A 22,022-nucleotide genomic window follows, 5' to 3' on the forward strand; every position below is an offset into this window, starting at 1 on the left:
GTTTGGTCCCTCTTGGCATGGTCTCAATCAGGACTGGGGATGGCACCACACGCAGGCCGCAACAAACCCCTCGATCTGCCTCTCAAGGTCTGGGAACCACACCTTCTGTCGCAGGCGAGCCTTGGTCTTGGTGTGCCAACTCAATGACCTTGATGACCTTGCAGTGCGTTATCACTATTCGGTCCCCTCAGTGTAACAGCCCCGACTCCACGAACGCCAGCTCGTCCTTGACCCTCCATAGCTGCTCCAGCACCAATCTCGCTTCCTGGATCCTCAGAGACAACATGTCCACAACCGACATCAATGAGTCCTGTTGAAGGGCTGCCTTTAGGATGTTAAAGCATAAGTCGTCGGCCGCCGCCTGTTCCAGCTCGTGGATGGGCAATGAGTTAGGAGTGGCCGCCTCCACCACCAGTCCCACATGCTCGTACCCTCTGTCTCCTTACCTCTCGTGACTCCATCTCTTCCTCACTCTCGTACCTTGGCTGGCTACCTTTCCACTCACAGCTTAAATTCCACTTTCTCTGCCTTGTCTTCAAATCCCTCTATGGTCTTGCTCCTCCTTATCTCTCCTCCCTTCTCTCCTTCTACTCCCCATCCCGCCCCCTTCGCTCCACTGACCATTTCCTCCTCACTGTTCCTCCTTCCCCCTGCGCTTCCTCCCGTTTCCGCTCATTCCAACTCCTTGCACCTATGCACTGGAACTTACTCCCTCTTACAATCCGCTCTACTAAGACCTTCGCCTCATTTCGCACTTCCCTTAAATCCCTCCTCCTCCATTCTCCCCCTTGAAAACTTCCTCTATCACCTGATTCCTCTCTCCCCGTTCCTACTCCTCTCCCTTCCTCTTCAACTTTCCCTCGCCCTGTCCAACTCCCTCTCCTCCCTCACCTCTTCCCTCTCCCCTTTCTACCCCCCCTCAGTTATTTGCTCTTTGCACTGTTTTGTTGAATGATTCAAGATGTACATTTTGCTCCCATTGTTAAGTGTTATTGATTTTTTGTAATCTGTTGTTCCGTTGTACAGCGCCTTGGTGTAAAGCGCTCTATAAATAAATAAATAAATCAATCAATCAATCACCCGCCTCCTTCGGACTGTTATTTTGTCCGTCTGGCTCACACCGCGGGTGTCTCGACAAATAGTTGGCTGCATTGTTGCTGATGGGCTGGTACACCAGGGAGACTCCATATTCAAGCAGTGCCAACATCCACCTATTGATGCGGGCCGGAGGCTTGGACAACGACCCAGCCAAGATGGGCAGAAGGGGCTTGTGGTCCGTGACCATGGTCACTGGCCATCCCAGCACGAATAGGCAGAAGTGGCGGCATCCCCACAGGACCGTCAGGGCCTCCCTTTCGATTTGGGAATATCGCTGTTCCGTCTCTGATAGCGCCTTGCTTGCATAGGCGACCGGCCAGACCTGTTAGCATCCGTCTGCGTGAGCACCGCCCCCAGACCAAACGGACTGGCATCCACCACAATTTCTGATGATAAGGCCGGGTTGAAGATGGTATCTGGCCCGAAAGTCGAGCTTGTAGAAGAAGCCGCCCCTTGCAGTTCAGTGATAATGTCATTGATCGTGGATGTAATGTGACTTTCGCTCTTGATCGCCTTATTCGGGAGACTCATGTCCACACACATGTGCACAGAGTCTGGTTGTTTAGGCATCATTCGCGATGACGATGGGAGACACCCAGGGGGTCGGCCATCAACCTTTTTGATAATGTCCAACTCTACCAGACTGTCCAGCTCCTTATCCACTAGGTCCCGCAGGTGAAATGGAACCCAGCTGTGTTTCAGGGTGATGGGTTGGATTGTCTCGTCGATGTGGAGCCTCACCCGATCACCTGCTATGCGACCAATGCCTTCAAACAGCTGGCTGTACTTCGCCCAGTGCCTCCGGTGCTGCGCAACTCAACAGGGTGTTGCTGCTGACCGCTGTAACATAGAACCAGGCCTTGATGGACGACCCCATTTGCTCCACATTGGCTACAAATGCCCCAGCCAGCGGGATAAATTGTTCAGCGCCAAACGTGAAGATCTGTGCTTTTGGCTTCTGTAGCTTGGGCGGCACCACCATGGCATTGTAATGCCTTGATAGACGCCCCTGTATCCACCGGCACCGTGGACTCATTTACTTTCACCAGACACCGTGGCTGTCTCCTGTTGATGCACCGCAGAGCACTGACACTTGAGATGAAGAAAATGTTCTCTTCATCCTCGTCCTCGTGAGGGGCACCGTCGTGGTCGATTTGGGCAACGTTGGGTGGGCGCTGTTGCCTGAAGAATCCCGCTCTCACTGGCCCCCTTGGGACAACCACCGGCATCGGAGCTCTGCACATTCGGGCATAGTGGTCCAGCAGCCCACATCATCCACACGACTTCCTTTGTGCTGGGCATTCAGTGGGGTGTGGGAGATCGTACCCACATTTCGTATGAGTCCATGGCTCTCGCACTCCCGTCCCTCTGATTACTGCTTCGGCATCTTGCTCCTCTACCACCTTGACCACGGCCCACTGCCCACACATCTTCCACCTTCCCTGGGCGCACAGCCGCCTCCATTCTTGACGCCCTCACCTCGGACACCTCCTGGCAGCATCCAAGTTCCAGTATGCGAGGCAGTGTGATTCCAGGCTCTCGCAGAACCTGCCTGCGCAGCTTGCCGGATGAACATCCCTGTATCCGCTGGTTCCGTATCTTTTTGTCTGCATTATCCCAGGCACATGGCAGAGGCATGCGGCACAGTCTGCTGTAGAGGTTGTCCAGGGACTCGTCATCCTTTGGCAGGCACTACACAAGACAAAGCGCTCATAATCTGCATTGCCAAGTGGAATGAAGTACTCCTGCAGTGCATCTTTAGCTGCGGCATAGGTAGCATTCGCAGGCTGACCTTGTGAACTGCTGGTCTTGCCGAGTACAGGAGCGGCGCCAACTTGCTGTACTCGTCCGTCTCCCCAGTGGCCCTGAAGTACATATCAAGCCTGTCAATCCACATCCTGCATCTCGGTCCCAGGCATGGATGGGGCTCCCGAGATGTCAAACCCGGGCATTGGTGTAAGTGCCCCTTGCTGTCTCTGCATCTGTGGTGCTTGGGGAGCAGCAGGTCCTGCAGCACCTTGGATGGCGGCATCCATGGCAGCAAGCGCACAGCCACCGCACACAAAAAGAGAAAAACTGGGGCCGCAACTCACTGATATGCTTCTTCAGGTACAGCTGCACACAGATGTTGAGGTTGATAATGTTGGTCAGGTACCCCTTGGAAATACTTCTGATGACTTCCTCCACGTGCGGATGGGTGCATAAGGCACTCTGGGACAGAGCTGCGACCCTTCTCAGCACGTGTGTAAAACGGCAGCCAAGCAGTGTGGAAGCTGTTGTCTCTGTGGCATTCAGAATTTGGAGAACAATGAAAAAAAGTTCACTGCCCCTCACCGCCTCTGCCCGGGTTGGTGTCCCGCCTTGTTGCCACTGTTACAAGGCTCTGGTTTCCTCTGGGGCCCCTGTGAGCTCCCCACCGCACACAGACACACACTGGACATGTGCGTATGGTTCAGGATCCCCGGTCGCTCTGCTGCAGCCTGGAACGCCCCCTCTAATTATACGACACGCGGCAGAGTGACATAACTCTGCCGCTAGTGTAAGTCCTTAAAGGGGCAGCCACCACATGACCCATGCGCTGACACACGTTGGTTACCTTAAGTATGTTCACGCAGGCACCAGCAAGGAGCACAGAACAATTCAGGAGCCCAAAGCAGTAGATGGAAGAACAGTCAATCCGGAGTGGTGTAGAATTCAAAATAATGCCAAATAATACAACACACACTCCTGCAAAGCAAAGTTGCAGTCTCGTATATAGCCTTACAGAGGGAGCAGAGTGAGACCAGGCAGTAAGGCACTCACCAGGCACTCACCAACCGACTGCTGTAGTGGTTATAACTGGCCATTGATGGTAGCAGGCTCAAAATGGTGTGAGTGCTTACATACAAGCCAAAACAGTTTGCTTTGCCAGTGCTTGTTTTTGACAGAACTCAGTGAAGGACACGGATAGTGCTTATTGATCGAGTGGCTGAAGGCAGACCTCGATAAGAAATGCTTTATTACACCAGTAGCACATTTACAGCTCCAATTAGGTCATTAAAGGAATGGTTCGCCCAAAAAATGTTATTGCCCAAAAAGATGGGTAATAATAAGACAAATATACTTGCACTTTTTTTTTTAAAGTTCCTATGTAAAATTTTGAGCAATTGAAGCTCAAAATTTATAAAAAGCAAGCACATGGGGGCATCCATTTTGTGAAATCGATGCCCGCCTGTGCTCGCTTTTGCTTTTGCGGCACTAATGAAGGAAAAGCCAGCCAGCTGTAGTAAACAAAAGCTACCATTGGGTGGCTTTTCCTTCATTGGTTTTTTTTTCTAAGTTTCTCAGGCTCCTCTGAGAAACTTAGAAAGAAAAACTGCAGCGTTTTTGAAACACGGCCGTGTTGTGTTTTTGCTTACAGCTGCTTTCCCATTTGGGGCTCTCGGGCTCCCCCTGGGGAGCCCGAGAGCCCCAAATGGGAAAGCAGCTGGAAGCAGAAACACAGCAGCAGAAACACAGCAGCATGCAAACAAAACCGCAATAAAATGTTTTGGGTGAACCATTCCTTTAACTTCCAGACTGCTTTGAGAAAACACTGGCAGGCACTTTGAGTGCAACGTTTGATAGTAAGGCTTGATTAAAGCAAGCTAAAAGATTTTCCATGATAAGGTGTTTTGAGCAGGAGTGCAGCAGGAACTGGGTGTGAATAGCCATAGGGATTAGCATGGCCAGGCACAGTCAATGGATGGGCAAATAACCAAACACCAACAAGCTTTGCTTCCCTCTTCATATGCTATTTCTCCTTATCTGTACACTAATGCAATAGTTTTGGCATAATGGTGTCGCTCAAGCACCACCTAATAGTACAAACTAATGAAGACTCCTCAGTGGGGTACCATGGGAATTCCAGCCCACACATGAGATTACCCATCTGTAGTGCAGTGTTGAGAAAACCCACTTGTAATTGTTACACTAAAGGACTAAATGAAATAAGCACAATATGTGTATCCAAACTGATAAACTCTCTATAAATGTGTTAACATATGTTATGCTAGTACTAGAATCTAACCTACTGCTGGACCATTACGGAAAGACTAATGGGTCAAAGCAGTGTTGGTATACCACCCACCACCAAGGTCAAACTCCCTCTGCATCAGAATAACAAACAGTAAAATGATATAGCCCTTATTTTTGTTGTAATTATCATGAGCTGGAGTAATAATTGAAGTAATAAATACAATCAGCTAAACAATGTGCAGTACACTCATCATGAGTCCTCCTAGGAAGCTCATGTGGGAAAGGGCAAAGGGGGAGAGCAACTCTCTAGTATAGGCTACTAATGAATGCTAATGGAGGAAAAGGATGCAGAAAGTGTTACAGAGGAAGTCTAGTACAAAGCCCTGTACAAATGTATTATTTCATTTTTAATTTGCCTGGCTGCCTAGTGTTCGATCTTACCCTGGCAATATCAAATGAAGGGTACAACCCATGAAAGGTATTACAGAAGGAAACAAAATGGCACCACCCGCATGTTGTTATGTTGGGAGCAAAGGGGATTGTAGCTCTCGTGCAGGCCCCATCAGAGGATATCACTGACCAATTTGGAAGAGGTGAAAAGATGAGATGCAGGTGGGAAAGGAGGCACAGAAGGGGAGCATATCTTGGTTTGAGGTCTGGAATACCCCATTTTGAATCTATGTGCTAAGGGGAGGAAGATAATTTGCAATCCTTAAAAACAAACCTGGAGTGCCACGGAGTGCTGTTGGCTGAGTTGGCGCCGGATCTCTGAGCAGGCTGTATCACGGAGCTACTGAGACTAGACATGACTTAACAGAAAGGTATCTTATAGTGGGACACTCCTGTCCTTCTGCCGTACAGACTATAACGAACCTGGAGCCTTGCATCACAATACGTTATAACATTTTGAAAATGCGGTGTCCCGTTCTCCCCAGATTGTGGCAGCCCCGCTACCCTGAACAGGAAACAGCAGAAAAAGCACGGGCCGCGCAAACCTGCGCGTGCGCACCTTGAGTGCCGCGGAGCGCTGTTCGCTGGGTGGGAGGGGCACTTGGTGTTAATGAGGTATCCATGGTCTGCGGCTTAAGTTTAATTGATTTTTAGGATGACCCAGTGTACTTGACCCTCCCGCTGTCTGTTTGTGCTTACTTGCATTTAAGAATAACATCTGGTCAATTACTTGGAGCGATTATAATCAAAGGGCGTGTATCATTGTGTATTATTGTGTATCACTGTGCTGGGTAATCGCGGAAAGATTAGCATGCGCCACAAAAAAGCCAGTGCGTCAGCCCTGAATAAAGAAATGCTGGCGGCCCCACTGATATTTACCAATAGAAGAGACAGAATGTGTCGAGCGCTTGCACTCCCCCCCAAGTAACGCGACTGGGGTATTTGACTGCAGGAATGGGCAGGGGGAGGAGGAGGAGGAGGAAGATGCATTGGAGGCTGAACCGAATCTTGTGAGGGATCTGGAAAGTTCACCCCTTTTGCTGGATTTCTTCGACTGCCCACCCCTGCCTCAGGTAGTTGTGGGGATGGCAGTTTTTCGACGACTTATTAGCGTCTACTAACTCAGCGGACCTGTCCTTTCTGGACACTCTGACGATCTTTGCCGCAGGAGAAATCTCCCTGCTGGCATTGTCAAAGTATCCACCAACTCAGGGAGAAGGGCTGGACTCCTCCCTGACATGTGCACAGCCTCCCGTAGGGGGCGCGGACAAAGGGAATAGATCAGTGGCAGGCATCTCGGCACAGGAAGCCAAATGTGTAGAATTACTGGAGCATACCAAATATTTGCGAGCGATCTTGATCCAATTAGTCAACATGAACGCACGCTTGGGTATGAAGCCACTGAAGGGGAATGCTGCACTGTATCGTCCGAAAAATGTACTCTAACCCTAAATTAAGTGTGCCTGGAGAAAGGATTGACAAAGAGCTGTCTAGGGCCACTTCTCAAAGGGATCCAGAGCTGGATCAACAAATGGGGGCTGGGAGGTGGCCTCACTGGCCTGGGCTACCTCCTCGACAGTAACTCCAGAACCCACACTAGATAACCCACCAATCACCAAAAGGGGGAGGAAAAATACAACTAGAGATAGAAATAAAATGCAGACTTTTCATCTGCAGAAGGGTCCAAATAAACCACAGAGAAATTCTTGGAGAAAAATGGTGAGAGATGAATTATCCAATACACTAGACATTGGGCCTCATTACAAGTTTTCCGGTCCGGTATTAAGCTACCAGCGCTGTTACTACCGGAATGGCAAACAACGGGATGTGCTCGACAGCCCGCCAGGTCTGACCTAGCGGGCAGACCGGCACCCGCGAGCACAACTCGTCGGATGCACCGGCACCATTCACGAATGGGAACGGGGAAGAATATTTTCCGGCGCCCGGGAATGGGCGATTAACGGGTCCGGCAATGCCGTAATTACACAGTAATTGGCCATTACTGGGCGCTGGAAGTTTGGCGGCAGCCTGCCGGTTTGACCGGCAAGGCTACTGCCAAACTTGTAATGAGGCACATTGTAAATCTTGATTGTTCATTGTCAATAGAGGATGCAATTCCCTGTAATCCACCTTTTGGAGGAGTGACCCTCGATTCTAAGGGGTGGGTGGGGGGTGAGCTACCGAATCAAACAAAATTGAGAAACCCAAGCAAGCAGACATGATCCACCTAGGTGACAAGAAACAACAAGGCAACAAAAGAGAAACAACTGACACACTCTCAAATGCTATGAAAAATAAGGGAGTATTGTTTTCGAGTTGGTGAGAGAACCCTCAAATGAAAGTGCTGGCTTTAAAGTGTATAACCTCTTCGGTAAAAAGAAGGGGCTGCAGGTGGAGGCAACTGAGGTCCTGGAGGGGGCGGGAGTACACTTCAGATAACGACCTAATAGTGCAGGGTGAGCAAGAGATTAGTGGTAACATGATCCAGGGGGTGGGGAGGGGGACATGAGTCTGAATGGAGGAGCTGGGTTCTCTAAGAAGTTAATGGAGGAGATGGTCAGAGCGACTGTTATGAGCTTGTTGGAGCTGTGGAAGGGTGCGGGAAGGGTGGGGTGGCAAGGATAGTCGACAGATGAAGTAAGGGATGACCCACAGATAGGGAAGCTGAACCAGGGGATAGACCAGAGGAAGGTCTCAAGAGTGAATAACTCCCTGTATTTTGTGGCGCCTCATAATCTAGGCTCATTGGTCGCGGCTGCTGAGAAGCCACCAATGGGCCTAGGGGAGGAGTGTTAGGGAGAATTTGCATTCAATGGCTAATTTCCCTTGCCTAGTGAGTCCCCCAGCAGCTTTTCTGGATTTCTGGAGTTTATTTTTCCACTTGGTAAGAGTGTACCCTTTTCTTTCCACTCTTACCTGTGTTTTGCCATGTGTATTTCATCTGTTTTTGTGATTGTGGACTCTGGAGTACACCACTTCAGTAGCCCCCTTCTTTTGTGTGTTACACAGCACCTTCAGTGCAGTGACACAGGGTTGTCTTTTAGACTTCCCACCGACTCCATTTCTGAGGCTGACTACGGTCCCCCAGAAAAGGGTAAAGTGGCCATTAACTTTACTTAGTCCTTTAACCACGGATCCAGTACACCCCATCTTATATGGAGTACTAGAAAGGGTTAATCCTTAGCCCTTTCTATCTGTACCTCCTAGAGCATTGTTTCGCTCTTTTAACATTTAGACTTGGCTGGTGGCAGTGGTATCTACCCTAACTTTTCTACCGCGATTATACTATATAAACGTGGTATTATTTTAGGCTATTATATTAGCCTTGAACTTAAACCCGCTTGACCAAATACTTTTTCTTTTGGCTCTGGTTGGTTTTATTCGCCATTTCTTTTTGTTAAAGTCCTTCTTGTGTTTTACATTGTGCACCAAACCAGGTTTGCCACCTTTGTTTGCTGTCTTTTGGCGGGCTTCTGCCCAGAAGCCCTCCTCTAGGCGCCTGGGTGTCTAGGTGGGCTGAATGTGAGGGAAGGGTGTAGTCACCCCCTGCACAGGGTATCCTAGGAAACCCAAGACGCACTTTGCTATGATTGGCTGAGGTGGTTGTCTGGGCCGGACAACCCCGCTGCTGCGTGATTGACAGCCAGGCTGTGTGAATGGGGGATTTTCGCATAAAAGGCAGGTCTCTTGGTCTGGAAGTCAGAGTCGCCACTGGAACAACAAGGAACCGAAGAGAAGCGAAGAAGAAGTCGACTGCTGGAACTATCCCATCCAGGCGAAGCCCTGCTGCTGTCCTGAGCTATCTACCCTTCGACGACCAGAGAAGATCCAGTCCGGAGTCTTCTTCCCTTAAGCTTGGTGGGGATAATCAGCTCATCTTCTACAGCGAGAAGATCCTCTTCATGGCCGAAATTGCTGCACCCTCTTGTAGTGGTCTGGATAGCCATCTGAAGAGCCTCTCATGTTCTTTTAAGGAGCGCATCTTTTATTCACCGTTGCTGCTGCCGGCTTCAGCCCTGTGTGGTGCAGCCCCCTCCAGATGTCCTCCTTTGGATCGAAGCTCCAGGAACCGAGGGTCTGCAGGAAACTACCAGGAACAACTGCCGCGGCACCAGCTTCTTCCTTGAATAAGGTACTGTGTTCTGCTCGATGAATTTGGGTGAATCCCTTTTCTTCGCCTCCAAGGCTTGCCCTTGTCTTCCCTCCTTCTTATAACTTTTGCTTCCTCTGTTGACAATATCTAAGTACTCCTGGCTAGGCCGAATCGTGAACTTTCTGACTGTGTGACCCTCGACAACAGGAACCCGGTTCCACTTGACACTGGCTACGGCCTATTGACTTTTGGATTTCTATCTAAGAGTGTTCTCTGATTCTGTCTGCCTTGACAAAAGTATTGCCTATGATTTTTGCCCCCAACTCTCTCTGGGTATCTCGGGTGCTAAGTGTGTTTTTGCCCCAGTAACATTTCTTGCCGCAAATACGCGTTTCTTTAGTAAGACCGAACTGTCATTACTGTCAAAAAGTGATCGCAAGTGTATTCTCGGTAACGTCTTTTGTTTCATAACACCGGTCCGCTAAAACACAGGGTACTTACCTTGAAGTATACCGTACAAAGTGAATTGGTTAGTTGTAGTGTATTTTACGTGTGGTTTTCAAATTAATAGAAGTGTTGTGTTTATAACAATTGGTTTAAAAATAAATGTACTTATATTTTTTACCTAAAACCTTGAGTCAGTGTTTGCTTGAGTCACAGTAATTGTGGTCCCTTTGTGTAATCTCTGCTACTGCTTACTCTTGAGATAAGCCTGGCTGCTCCGCTACTGCTACCATTTTAACATAGTAGTACATGCTTGTACCAAAAGTAAAACTTATATTGCCACCTGTAGTCTTAATTGTGTGTAGTGGTTCCTAAGGGCACTGCACAGGATTCTACCTAACAAGGCCCAATCCGGGACATCTACCACAGTTGAGAATCAGAAGATCCAGATGGAACCACTCAGGTCTATGGGACCTCCTTTGTTGGCACAGTTGAACAACGGGTCGTTTAAGTCTGTTTTTAACAGCACACTAAACTCTGTACAATGGAGATAGCCTTATTTCCATGATGATCCTAGCCTGGTATTGTATTATATGTTTGGCTATAGAGGGCCAGACTCTTTAAACAGGTGGAGAGTGCTAGCCCTGCTGAATGAGATCCCAATACTAAGATTAATAACGTCTGCAGACATTAAATTGGTAGATTTCATCCACCCAGAAAGATATGATCACGTTAGGTTGGTCTTTCATTCTAGAGTAGTGTATGAAGCCCTATTATTGGAGGTTTCCAATTTTGATAAGCTGGGTTATGATTTGCTTACTTTCAGTTCCGGTTTTAGCAACGTGCAGCTTGGGCAAACACAACAGACGTATGGTTCCTCTTGGAGGGGGGATGAGGGACGGGATTCGAATATAATCAGCTGCAATTCGCAAAGGTGGATAAGAATTGGAGATGGCTAGCGCTATCGCTGAGAGAGTCAATTTCCCAGCTGCAAGGTATAAAAAAACAACTTTAGCCTGTGTCTAATTCTTTCTGTAATATCATGGAACTCCAGGGGGTTTTCCAATTTATGTGCCAACTCTGAGTTTTATTTTATTTTATTTTTTGAATTTGTAAAGCGGGTTACAGCCCATGGGCATCGAGGCGCTGTTGCAAGAAGATGTCTTAGTTACAGGAATTAGGCTTAGCTCATGGTTACAGGGAGCGAAGGCCTAGCTTATTATAGTAATGCATATACATAAATGTAAGTCGCATGAAAGCTGCTGGGGTGCATTTATACAAACAAGAACGTTTTGACAGCTTTCCTAAATGCTGCGGAGGGAGGGAGATCCAGTTGGTAGCTGCAATAACCGGAAATCCAGCTCCTCCTACCCGAACCCTGAGGGTCTTAGGGATGGTGATTCTGTTTGTGTAGGCTGTTCTTGTGGGTCTGGCAGAAGAAGATTTGGAAATACGTTGTGAAAGGTAAAGGGGAGCGGTGTCATGAAGGCATTTGTGGGTGAGGGTGAGGGTTTTGAAAAAGATGAGTTCCTTGATAGTGAGCCAGTGGACAGGTTTCCTTGTTGCAGAAATGTGGTCCCTTTTGGAAATACTTGTGGTGGCTCTATGTGCATTGTTTTGGACCATCTGTAGTTTTCTAATGTTTTTGGCAGAAGTGTCAGCCATAAGAGCATTGCAATAGTCTAGCCGAGACCCGATTATTGCTCTGGCTATGGTTAAGGCAGTTCTGTTTTGTCAGGAAAGGTCTTGCTGCCGTAATCAGTTTAGAGTGGTAGGCCACAGCACATGAGATGGCGTTTACCTGTCTGCTCATTGAAAGGTTTCAATCCAGATAGACCCACAAGGTTTTCACTGCTTGTGAGACTGGGATGGGGGTCTTATCTACGCAGAACGATTTGTACTTTAAATTGAGTTTCTTGAGTGTTACTGGTGAGCCAATAAGTAGGTGTTCAGTTTTTTCCCCGTTAAGGCACAACCAATTTTCCGCCATCCAAGTTTGGATCTCTGAGTAGATGGAATTAAGAGTTTTGCTGTCGGCTTCGTAGTCACTGGTTAGGGGGATGAGGATCTGTGTGTTATAAGCATAGTTAGTGTATGTGATGCCAAGCGCGTCCAATTAGTTAAAAAGAAGCCTCATGAGTAGATTGTAGAGGGTGGGTGAAATGCAAGATCCTTGAGGGACCCCACATTTGATGAAATTAGGGTTTGTGCATCCTTGTTCTGAGAAAACTTTCATCTCTCTTTCTTGGAGAAATTATGTGACCCAAGCTGTAGCGTTAGGTGAGAAATTGGCAGTGGAGGAGAGGTGGTGGCAGAGAGTATCATGGTTCACCAGGTCAAATGCTGTGGATAATTCGAAGAGCAGGAGGAGAGCTGGTTTTCCTGCATTCCCTGAGGTCATCAATCTGGTTTTTGAGGTCCAGTAATGTGGTTTTGGTCCCATGGCCGGGCCTGAAGCCGGACTGCCTGAGACCCAGCAAGTTGTTGGACTCTAGGAACTTGTGTTACTGCAGGTAAGCTGTTTTGTTAAGTATTTTGAGTAAAAATGGGGACCATGGTCATAGTTCTGTATTTTGCTGGGATAGTCGGCTGACGTGGAGGTTTTTTAAGGAGCGGTCGTACCCAGGCTTCTTTAAGGCAGGCAGGGACCCGGCCTGAGGTGAAGGAGGCGTTGATAAAGGCCATGGTGAATGGTACAAAGGTTGTTGCGCTCTCTTTGATGAGGTGGGCTGGGAAGGCAGCTCCCTTACAATTAGACGGTTTGATGGATTTGAGGAGTGCCGCTACCTCTAGCTCGCTCATTTCCTTGAAGGAAAAGGGAGGAGCATCAACGGAGGATTTACAATGGAAAGTAGAGATATTTTTTTAGGACCTGTTGCTGATCAATGATTTTATTTTGAAGGGAGTTCAGCTTATTCAGCATGGCATCCTGGATGCTTTTACACCATTCCTTGTCTTTGGTGAGGGTAGGCTTTGTGGGAGCTGGCGTTTCCAGCTCTCTGAAGATAGCAAATATCTCTTTGGATCCTGACTTGGCGTTTGCGATCCTGGAGTTGAATGAGTTCGATTTTGCGTTACTAATGGCGGCTTTGTATTCTTTTGATATGGTTTTGAACCTTAGTTTAGTGGAATCATTTGGTTTGGCTAGCCATGAGTGTGCTATTCTTTTCTTGGCCCATAGTTCAATAGGTTCAGGGGAGAACCAAGCATTTGAGTGTTTGGTGCGTTTGGCTTTCATGAAGGTGAGAGGCGCTATGGCGTCTACTGCTTGGGAGATGGTGGAGATGTAGTTAGCAGCAAAGGTGTCCGGGTCATTGGAAAAAGGGGGTTGGAAGGTTGGAAAAAGTTGGTGGCGTAGGAGTCTTTCCTTGTTGAGTTGTCTGGAGCTCTGAGCGAGGGCAGGCGGGTGTGGAGGCATGTGTGTCACAGGTCCTTAGATTAAGCTCGAAGTGGATGGCATGGTGATCAGACCAAGGAATAGGTGTAATGGAAGTGATGATCGGATTGCTCACCACAACTGCACTCCATCCAAGGGTGCGTCCTTTTATGTGGGTAGGATTAGTGACTGCTTGTTTGAATCCTAAGGTAGAGAGAGCTTTGTTGAGGGTGGCTGCGTGCAAGTCAGATGGGTCATTCAAAACTAGGTTGAGGTCTCCCAAGAGGATTGATTTGGTGTGTTTTTAAGATTGTCCGAGATGGCATGTAGGAGGGATTCCTGAAAATCCATAACAGGTCCTGGAGGACGTTACAGAATGTGGAGGGTGATGGTGCAGTTGGGTGATGGGTTGACTTTCACAAGCAGGTAGTCGCTGTTAAAGCCGAATTCTCCTTGGAAGTTTCTGATTGCAATTGACTCTTTGGCAATAAGGTCTACCGCAACCCTTTTAGGATGGGGCGATCTTGCCTATAAATGGTGTAACCCTGGGGGAGGGCTAAGGCTAGGGCAGGTCCTGATGCTTCTGAGCCAGGTCTCAGTGATAATTAGCAGATCTAGGTTTGAGTTGGTGATGAGGTCGTGAATGTCAAGGGCATGAGCAGGAAGCAACCAGGCATTAATTAGGGCACAGTTGAGTAGGCAGACGCAGGTTGGGGCAAGTAATTCGGCTGGAACCGCATTCTTAACACGAGGCATAGGTGCATCAACAGTTGGTAAAATTGGGGCTGACAAATCCTGACGGGAAGCATTTTGACTGAGTGGCACACTGTGTGCATCCACAGGTATCACAATGAAGTCATCAACAGGTGTCATATGCCCAACTCAGTAATTTTACAATAATCTGCCTGCAAGAAACCTGGCGGATTGCCCCCGAAGTCTGGAGATGAACCTGCAAATAAGGGTGCGAGAGGGCAGCCAGCAGGACGATTATTGGTAGCAGTAAGAACCGGGTGGGGTATAAGAGTGATTGGCCATCTAGGGGAGACCAAAGGAGCGCTGGCACTTGTGTTGGAGGTGGAATCTAAGCTCCCATGCCAATTTATTTTGCTGGTTAATATATACTGGAACCAACAGACAATTTAGAGTATACCTTAAGAGAGCTGAATGAGGCCATTGATCATTGGCTGGTGAGCACGCCACGGGGCCAGATAAAAGTTGTAGGAGATCTTAACGCTGAATGTTCCCCCTCCAATATAATTGATTACGATCATCTTCAGTTAGGCCAGCAGCAGACAGTGAGGGACCAGATAACCACCCCGCAGGCTACTTTTGGTGGATTTTCCATGGGTAATAGAAAGAGGCTACACAGCAAAATGTGGCGGGACATGTTGTCAAGCTGGGGACTATTTATGCTAAATGATCAGCTTGACAATAGCACAAGTCCAATACCATGGACGGATGGGAAACACAGCTCAAGCATAGACTACATATTCATGACGATGGGCCTGATGGATCAGGTAGTAGAGTTTAAAATAGTTTCTACAGGGTTTAGCGACCATAAGATGTTACAGGCTACCTAACAACCAGTGGATCATGGTAGAACATTGAATTACTGTACTAATTCTCAGAATGTGAACTGTAGAACAACCAGAGTCATTTGGCTGCAAATTGAATGCTCTCTCTCTGAACGACTTTGTGAGTTCAACTTTGGATAACAAGATGTCGGTTCTTACTCATACTACCTTCGGACCTTATGTACATGACTTAACTAATAAATCTGTGAAAGGGATCGGCACTATTCCGATCAGTAAAGTTCATAAACATAGGTTCAATGTTACGGTACAGAACATGAAAAAATCATGTCGGAGAAAGATGTGGCTTATTTCTAAAATTCAGGGTTGTAACATTTTAAAACAAAAGGCAATACTTAGTGAAAAACACAAAAACTTAAAAACTGGATCAAAACCCATCGAGCTAGTATGTATCAATGGGACGGGGAAAACATGATGGCGGCCTTGAAAGGTGACAGCACCAGACCATTTTGGATTCTTGTAAATGCTCAGGAAGGCTCTCGATCCGCAGTGCAATGCAACCCCATATCTGAAAGTGACTGGGTAGGACACTTTGGGAACTTATATGAGCAAGAGGAACTCCAATTTCCGGAAGGAGTTGCCCATAAACTTAATGCCTGGGACTTACAATAAAGGATACCAGGGACTTAATTAGTAAGGCCAGCTCATCTATAGCTGTGGGACCAAATCAAATTACGAATGACACTCTAAAAATAATGTAGATGTATGGTCCAACGCTCTATACCTTCTATTCAAAGATTTAGTTTTTAACCCCATCATTGCCTCCTTCTTGGAAAATCTCATATGTTGTTCCTGTTTATAAGAAGGGGGATAGGGGTTCCCCACTAAACTATCGCCCGATAGCCTTGTTGGATGCTGACTCCCAAACATTTGCATCTGTGATGCTAAAACATGTCAAAGAATGGAGCGGAAGTAACAGCATTCTATCGATGCAACAAACAGGCTTTAGGAAGCAAATGGGCACTGACTGTGGCAGACTCCTGATGTGTCTTACAACAACTAGCCTGGAAGGATAGTTTGGTACCAATATATGTGGCCTCGATGGATCGATCTCTTGCATTCCATCTGGTTGATAGGAACACTATGGACAAAATTGAATAAGCTGGGCTTACCTTGGTGCTGCTATTCATTCTAATTCATTTACATGATGGATCAAAAATCCAGATACGTATGAAGGAGGAGGGCTTACTCTCTAAAACTATAGGCAAATAAAAATGGATTAAGGCAAGGTTGCATTTTTGCTCCTTCCTTATTTAATCTATATGTGGCAGATGTTGGTGTGGTATTAGATGAGGCCTCATTTGCACCCCCTAGGATTGAGGGACGTAATATTTGTTGGTCTTTGAATGCGGATGATTTTATACTAGCGGATCGCACTCTGATTGATTGCAGAGACTCATTATAGCCTTTAATAGATATATAGCAACAACTCATCTAAAAGTTAACCCGCAAAAGACGGTAGTTATGAGACATAGTATTCAAGACCCAGTTAAATCCAATCGGGCACATACTCCAAGGCTGACCATGAAGACGTCAATCAACTATTTGGGATTCCTTATTATTTCTTCAGCAAAAAGGTGTTTCTATCGAAAATATTTGAGGGACAAAGCACTAAGAGAAGTTCCACAATTGAAAAAAATAGATAGGAAATAAGGAATATTCTCTATAATCCGTACATTAAGGTTCCATTATTCTAAGATTATCCCAAGTCTGTGCTACAGCCTTGAATTGTTCCCCGCATGGGCTGTTAGCAAGATATATAAATATGAAGCCCTGATCTGGCGATAAGTCTTGTAATATGTACGCAAGTGTGCATCATTATCTGCAATTAGATATGAACTAGGTCTACAGTCAATCAATCCAAAGCTTGGTGGACTGGAAGAGATTGAGTCTCTACAGGAAACAATATGCGAGCTTGAGTGAATCCTTATATGCACTAGTGAGTAAGGGAGTGAGTCTCCCAAGAGGGCTTTGTTTTTAAGTTTAATGAAGAATGTTTAGCTCTGTTATTAAAGTTGAGGGTCACAGTTGATACTCTTTTGAATTCCCCCACTAATGTGAAGAGGCTGCTTCGATACAATGATTGGGCCGAGGTGAATGACGCAGTACTGGAGAAGTTATATTATCATATTATATCCTGTCAAAAATTAATAGGTTTTTCCGAGCCCTATTTACAATGTTTTCTAAACAAGAAATTGTGTCATAATTTCATGAGTGCCAGACTAAATTTACTCCTGACGAGAGAGATCTTAACAATAAGAGGGGTGGTAAGCAAAGAAATGATGAACTGTCGCTTCTGTAAAATGACAGACTCCAGGAAAACACTAGCACATTTGTTGACTGAATGTGATGCCGTTAGAGGCCATCGAATTGAGTATTGAAAAAAATGTGTATTGAGCCCCAAACGGGTTTATCCAGATCAACTATGGTGGACAATGCTACATAGTAAATCAGTTGCGCTAAACTTAGCAGTAATAAGATTTTTATCAGTGGTATTTAACTTGTTTCGAGATGTGAGGTTTATTTTCCCCAGGTACTCACAATTGACTATACTTTACTATGGGGAATTATTCTAAAGGATTCATTTAGGTTGAAATATGAATTAAAGAATTGTAGTAGTATCTTGACACATTCGTCCTATTAACAAATTTGTAGTCATAGTTCAATTTTGTGTTGATATGTACTCTGTGTGGATTGAGTGATTGCTGTACAGTTTTATTGACATGGTTTTAAATGGAAAATGTGTATTTGTATCTATATTTGTATTTATTATCTGAGTTTCTGAATGTATTATGCTGAAGTTAACTTATTTATAGTTTTACTGTCTTTGTCATTGTATTTTTGTAAAGTTTTTTTATCAACCTAAATAAATAAATAAAAACATTAAGGGAAACACATGTACCATTACATAATTATATTTTAGGGACAATCATAAGAGGTGAACTATCTTCAAATGGTGGACTATGAAACATGTGAATTAGAAAAACAAACAATTCTTTCCTCTAACCCTTAAGAATAATGGAAAATTAGAGTAGAAAATTACCTGTATTCGGTCTAAACATGTTCTGTTTTCACAGCCCCTCTTTTCATGCCACGATTCTTCTATTGGTTCCAGGTTATGAGAACACGTTCCTTGGCAGTTTGCTAGGTGTACTCCACAACACGATTGCCTTTCAAATTCTTTTTCTTTACTTAAATTGTGCCCTTCTTCCTTTGGTCCTGAATTATGATCCTTAAGTTTGATGCCGAAATAATTGCCAACAGCAGTTTCACCATCTTGTTTTGTTATCAGAGGGCAGGCACTTGCTACATTTTCCTCTTCTGTCAGGGATTCCTTCTTTATCCAATCAATTTCATTTCTCTGGTGCACAATATTCTTTCTTGAACCCGATTCAAAAAATGATTGTGTTTTATTGAAGAGCTCACGTTCTTTCATAAATTTACACATATGCTCCTCAGAAGGAAACCGATTTGAGACATTTGGGCATTTATTGGCTTTAACAACTTTTTGAGCTGCGGCAGTCAATTCATTTTTTTGATCTGTAAATTTATGTCGACATAGGTTTGTAGGTTCATGGTGGTAATCATCAGATTTTCTAGCAAGACAAGAATCCTTTTTTGGTTGAGATGAAACTGCTTGGGCTATAGGTCCATTTGGGAAAAGTCCATGCTGAGGAACACGTCCACATTTGCAAAAGAAATCATGATCATAATCTTGGGAATCTAGCAGTTCTTCAGAAGCAGCACATTTTGATTTTTTCTGACACTCGTGTAAAGCTTGAGAATTATTTTCTACCTCAGCTAATTGTGAAAACTTGGTCTCATGTCCTTTATAGCACAGGTCACAGACACTACACTGATCATCAGTGTCCTGCTCAAACAATTTGTCCATTTCTGTTTGATTCGGTTGAAACAGGGCTGTAGAGAGAGTTTCCTTTGATGAATGTGGCAGTTCTGTTTCCAATGGAACAATGTCTTGTTGTGCAGCAAAATGTGAACACTGTGGATTTAGTTTTCTACGATTACAGGAATTCTGACCATAACCAGAGTTAAACGATTGCCAATACAGTAACTTATTTTTTGAATTACAGTTTTCATTTGAGCTACAATCTGATGACTTGTAACAGTAGTTTAATGGGGCGAAAATGCTTTGCAATTGAGTACATCCAGACTTTACAGGGGATGACACATTTTTATTTTTTGGCTGTCGGGTACTTAAAGTTTGATGTTTTGCAGAGGTTGAATTAGCACACTTCCTCAAATGTTGCCCAGAATGAGGTTCATCAAAATCAGTACGTACGTGACTTTTGCTTAAGCTAACCAAGTCTTCCGTTTTAGACTTCCAAGCACTTGATAATGTTGAATGATTTATCAAGGGAGTACCACATTTTGATTGTTTTTCAGAGTCATCCGATTTACCAGTGTCCAAAGTTAAGGTAATGACAATTGAAGAATTTTCATCAGAGCAATTACAATTTTTGAACTGGTGATCTTTGTGCGTATTTAAACACTCTGGACTATCTAAAGAACAATTTTCTAATTGTCTCGGTGATGAGTTTTGCAAGGAATTATGTGATGGAATAAGACTTTGACAGTTCAAATTAGTATTCCCATATTTCTTTGAAAGCATAGACTGGCTTGTTCTTCTATCTAAATGTTCCTGCTTTGAGATTCCATAAGTCCTAACATTATTTCTGAGTTGTTTATTTGGTAATGTTTGAGAATAATTAATTGAAGTGGGCTTTGGAATATGGGTGTTGCTGAGTTGCTGAGATTTTTTACCTTTTTGAGGAAAAGTTGGTGATGAAAATATTGTACTATCTGCTTCAGATCGTTCAACAGAAGAATCGGAAACCTTTTCTAATTTTCTATCGACTAACTTAGAATGTGTACTGGGTGCGGTCGGTGTGGATACATTTTCAATTGGATTTCTTTTACAAAGTCCACAGGATTGTGATATTTCCTTCTGTGTACAACGATTATTTGATATTTGAATTTCTTGAGATGCAGATTGTTCTTTCTTGTGGTTATGTTGTCTGTGGTCCGAATCTCTATGTATTTTATTTTTTATATCTGTACGGTTTGAGTCCGATTTTCTCCTTTGAGACCTTTTCTTCCAAGCCGACAAATCTTTAGTCTTCCTAGGACCAGAAGTGCAATGAAGACAGGTATCACTATCTGTGTTAGAAAAACTTGTTTTGTCTTTCGATGCAAAACTTGAATCTAGAATAAGCAAGAAATGAAATAAAGAACACAAAGAATGTGTCAATTTGAGCAAATATGAACTTTTTATTCAAAGCAAACGTCTATATATTTCATCTATTATTTGAAGAATTTAAATGATGTGGTCTAGATCCGCGGCTTTAAAGTGCCTTTTTGCATAATTAAAATGTCTCTTCATTTTTGAAAACCAATTTTTGCTTACTTACTAACAGATTAAAAGCCTGGTCATTGGGGGGCTATAGCCTGATGTGATGCCATAGCTGCGTCCCCTCTCATCTGCCACCCGAAGCATTCTTTTCACTTGTCACAGGAGAAATTGAGAAATGGGATACTGTGTAAAAAGATTCTGGCTCCCTCCAGTTCACTTCTTGTGGCTGAAGGCACGGAGAGGACAGAACCCAGAGACATAGCTTTTCCCCCCATATGTTACCAGGTGGAGATTCCAAGACGGCAGCTAGCGCCAACAGCGTAGGTGGGTGAGCGCCTGACTCCCGATGGTCGAATATGTGTAACCCTTCCCATCTTGAAGCCCCTGTTTCTGCAAGTTTGCTTGTGGGGTTCCTGCAGATGGGGATTATACCAAATAACAATAGTCAGCCTTTACTATATGTAATAGTGGTGTGTACTAGCGTTAGAGTTCTTTGTCTATTTGGTCAGTTGCAGTTTGAGGCAACATTCTTTTTACACTATTTTATTCAAAACGCTTTTTTGTTTATAAAATTCTCGTAAAAATACACTGCATTGCAAAATTCCTATAATTGTCATTACTGTTAGAAAACATAATTCATTATGTTCGTTTCATCATCATTTGTCGTTCTAACTTATGTAGTATGAACAAACTACCATTCACACTCTAACACTTAAAGAACACCTTTACCCATGACTAAAGTAGATTTACCCATGATAATTTCACCCCCTATGTGAAGACACTGATTGACACCTCTTTATGCGTAGTAAAACATAAAAGTATTGAGAAATCTCATGCTCACATATATGATCAAAATGTACGTTTAGCGAAGTTATATTTGAGAAGGTCTTTAAGACTACAAATGATTTCAGATGTCGCCAAAAAGGAGGGAGCAAGATATATGAAACAAATATATAAAAACTGGCTAAAGGGCTACAAGTGCTCCCTATTTCAAGCAGATAATGAAGCAATGTTGAGTGCCTTCACGGACAACTCCTTGCGCAAATTTTGGCACCTAATAAACAGTCAATTAAACCGGGGAATCCATATGCAAAATCCAATCTCTGAACAATTCTGGTCGTAGCACTTTCTTGCGCTATATGCCTCCAGAGCCCCCCCATTTGTTTTTTCTGATGTTTTGATAACTACTAAATGGAAGTGTAGCATCTCAGTGGCCCAAATTAGAGACAGGATCATGAAGTCTAGCTCATCCAGAGCTGCGGGTCCTAATGGCCTATCGAATGTACTACTCAGGGATGACCCTGACAGCTGGTCCAAAGTGTTATCTCTATTGTTTTCTAACATAGAACTAAGTGTATTCCCCATTCCTGTAATCTATCACTCATTATTCCCATCTATAAGAAGGGTGATAGATCCTTGCCTTTTAATTATCGCCCTATAGTGTTAATGGACGCAGAATCGAAAATGTTTGCGGGTTTGATCTTACAACAAGTGGAGGACTGGTCTACAGCAAATGCAATAATTGATACTGCACAATTTGGATTTAGAAGAGGAGTGGGAACCATGGCGGGAGGGTTAATTATATCATGGCTACAAGAAATT

At 44.8% G+C, this 22,022-nt stretch overlaps 1 protein-coding gene across 1 annotated transcript in view; it reads right to left on the reverse strand.

Moving 5' to 3' along the window:
- The window catches only part of LOC138579653 (uncharacterized), a 738,942-nt gene that overhangs the window by 152,464 nt on the left and 564,456 nt on the right, over positions 1–22,022 (reverse strand). The window contains exon 3 of the mRNA XM_069649901.1: positions 18,093–20,272. Coding sequence (XP_069506002.1) covers positions 18,093–20,272 — 2,180 coding nt within the window. The remainder of the gene's footprint in view (positions 1–18,092; positions 20,273–22,022) is intronic.

The sequence above is a fragment of the Ambystoma mexicanum genome, chromosome 3p (genome assembly GCF_040938575.1).
Source record: "Ambystoma mexicanum isolate Mex_15411 chromosome 3p, UKY_AmexF1_1, whole genome shotgun sequence".
In the NCBI taxonomy this organism is placed as follows: Eukaryota; Metazoa; Chordata; class Amphibia; order Caudata; family Ambystomatidae; genus Ambystoma; species Ambystoma mexicanum.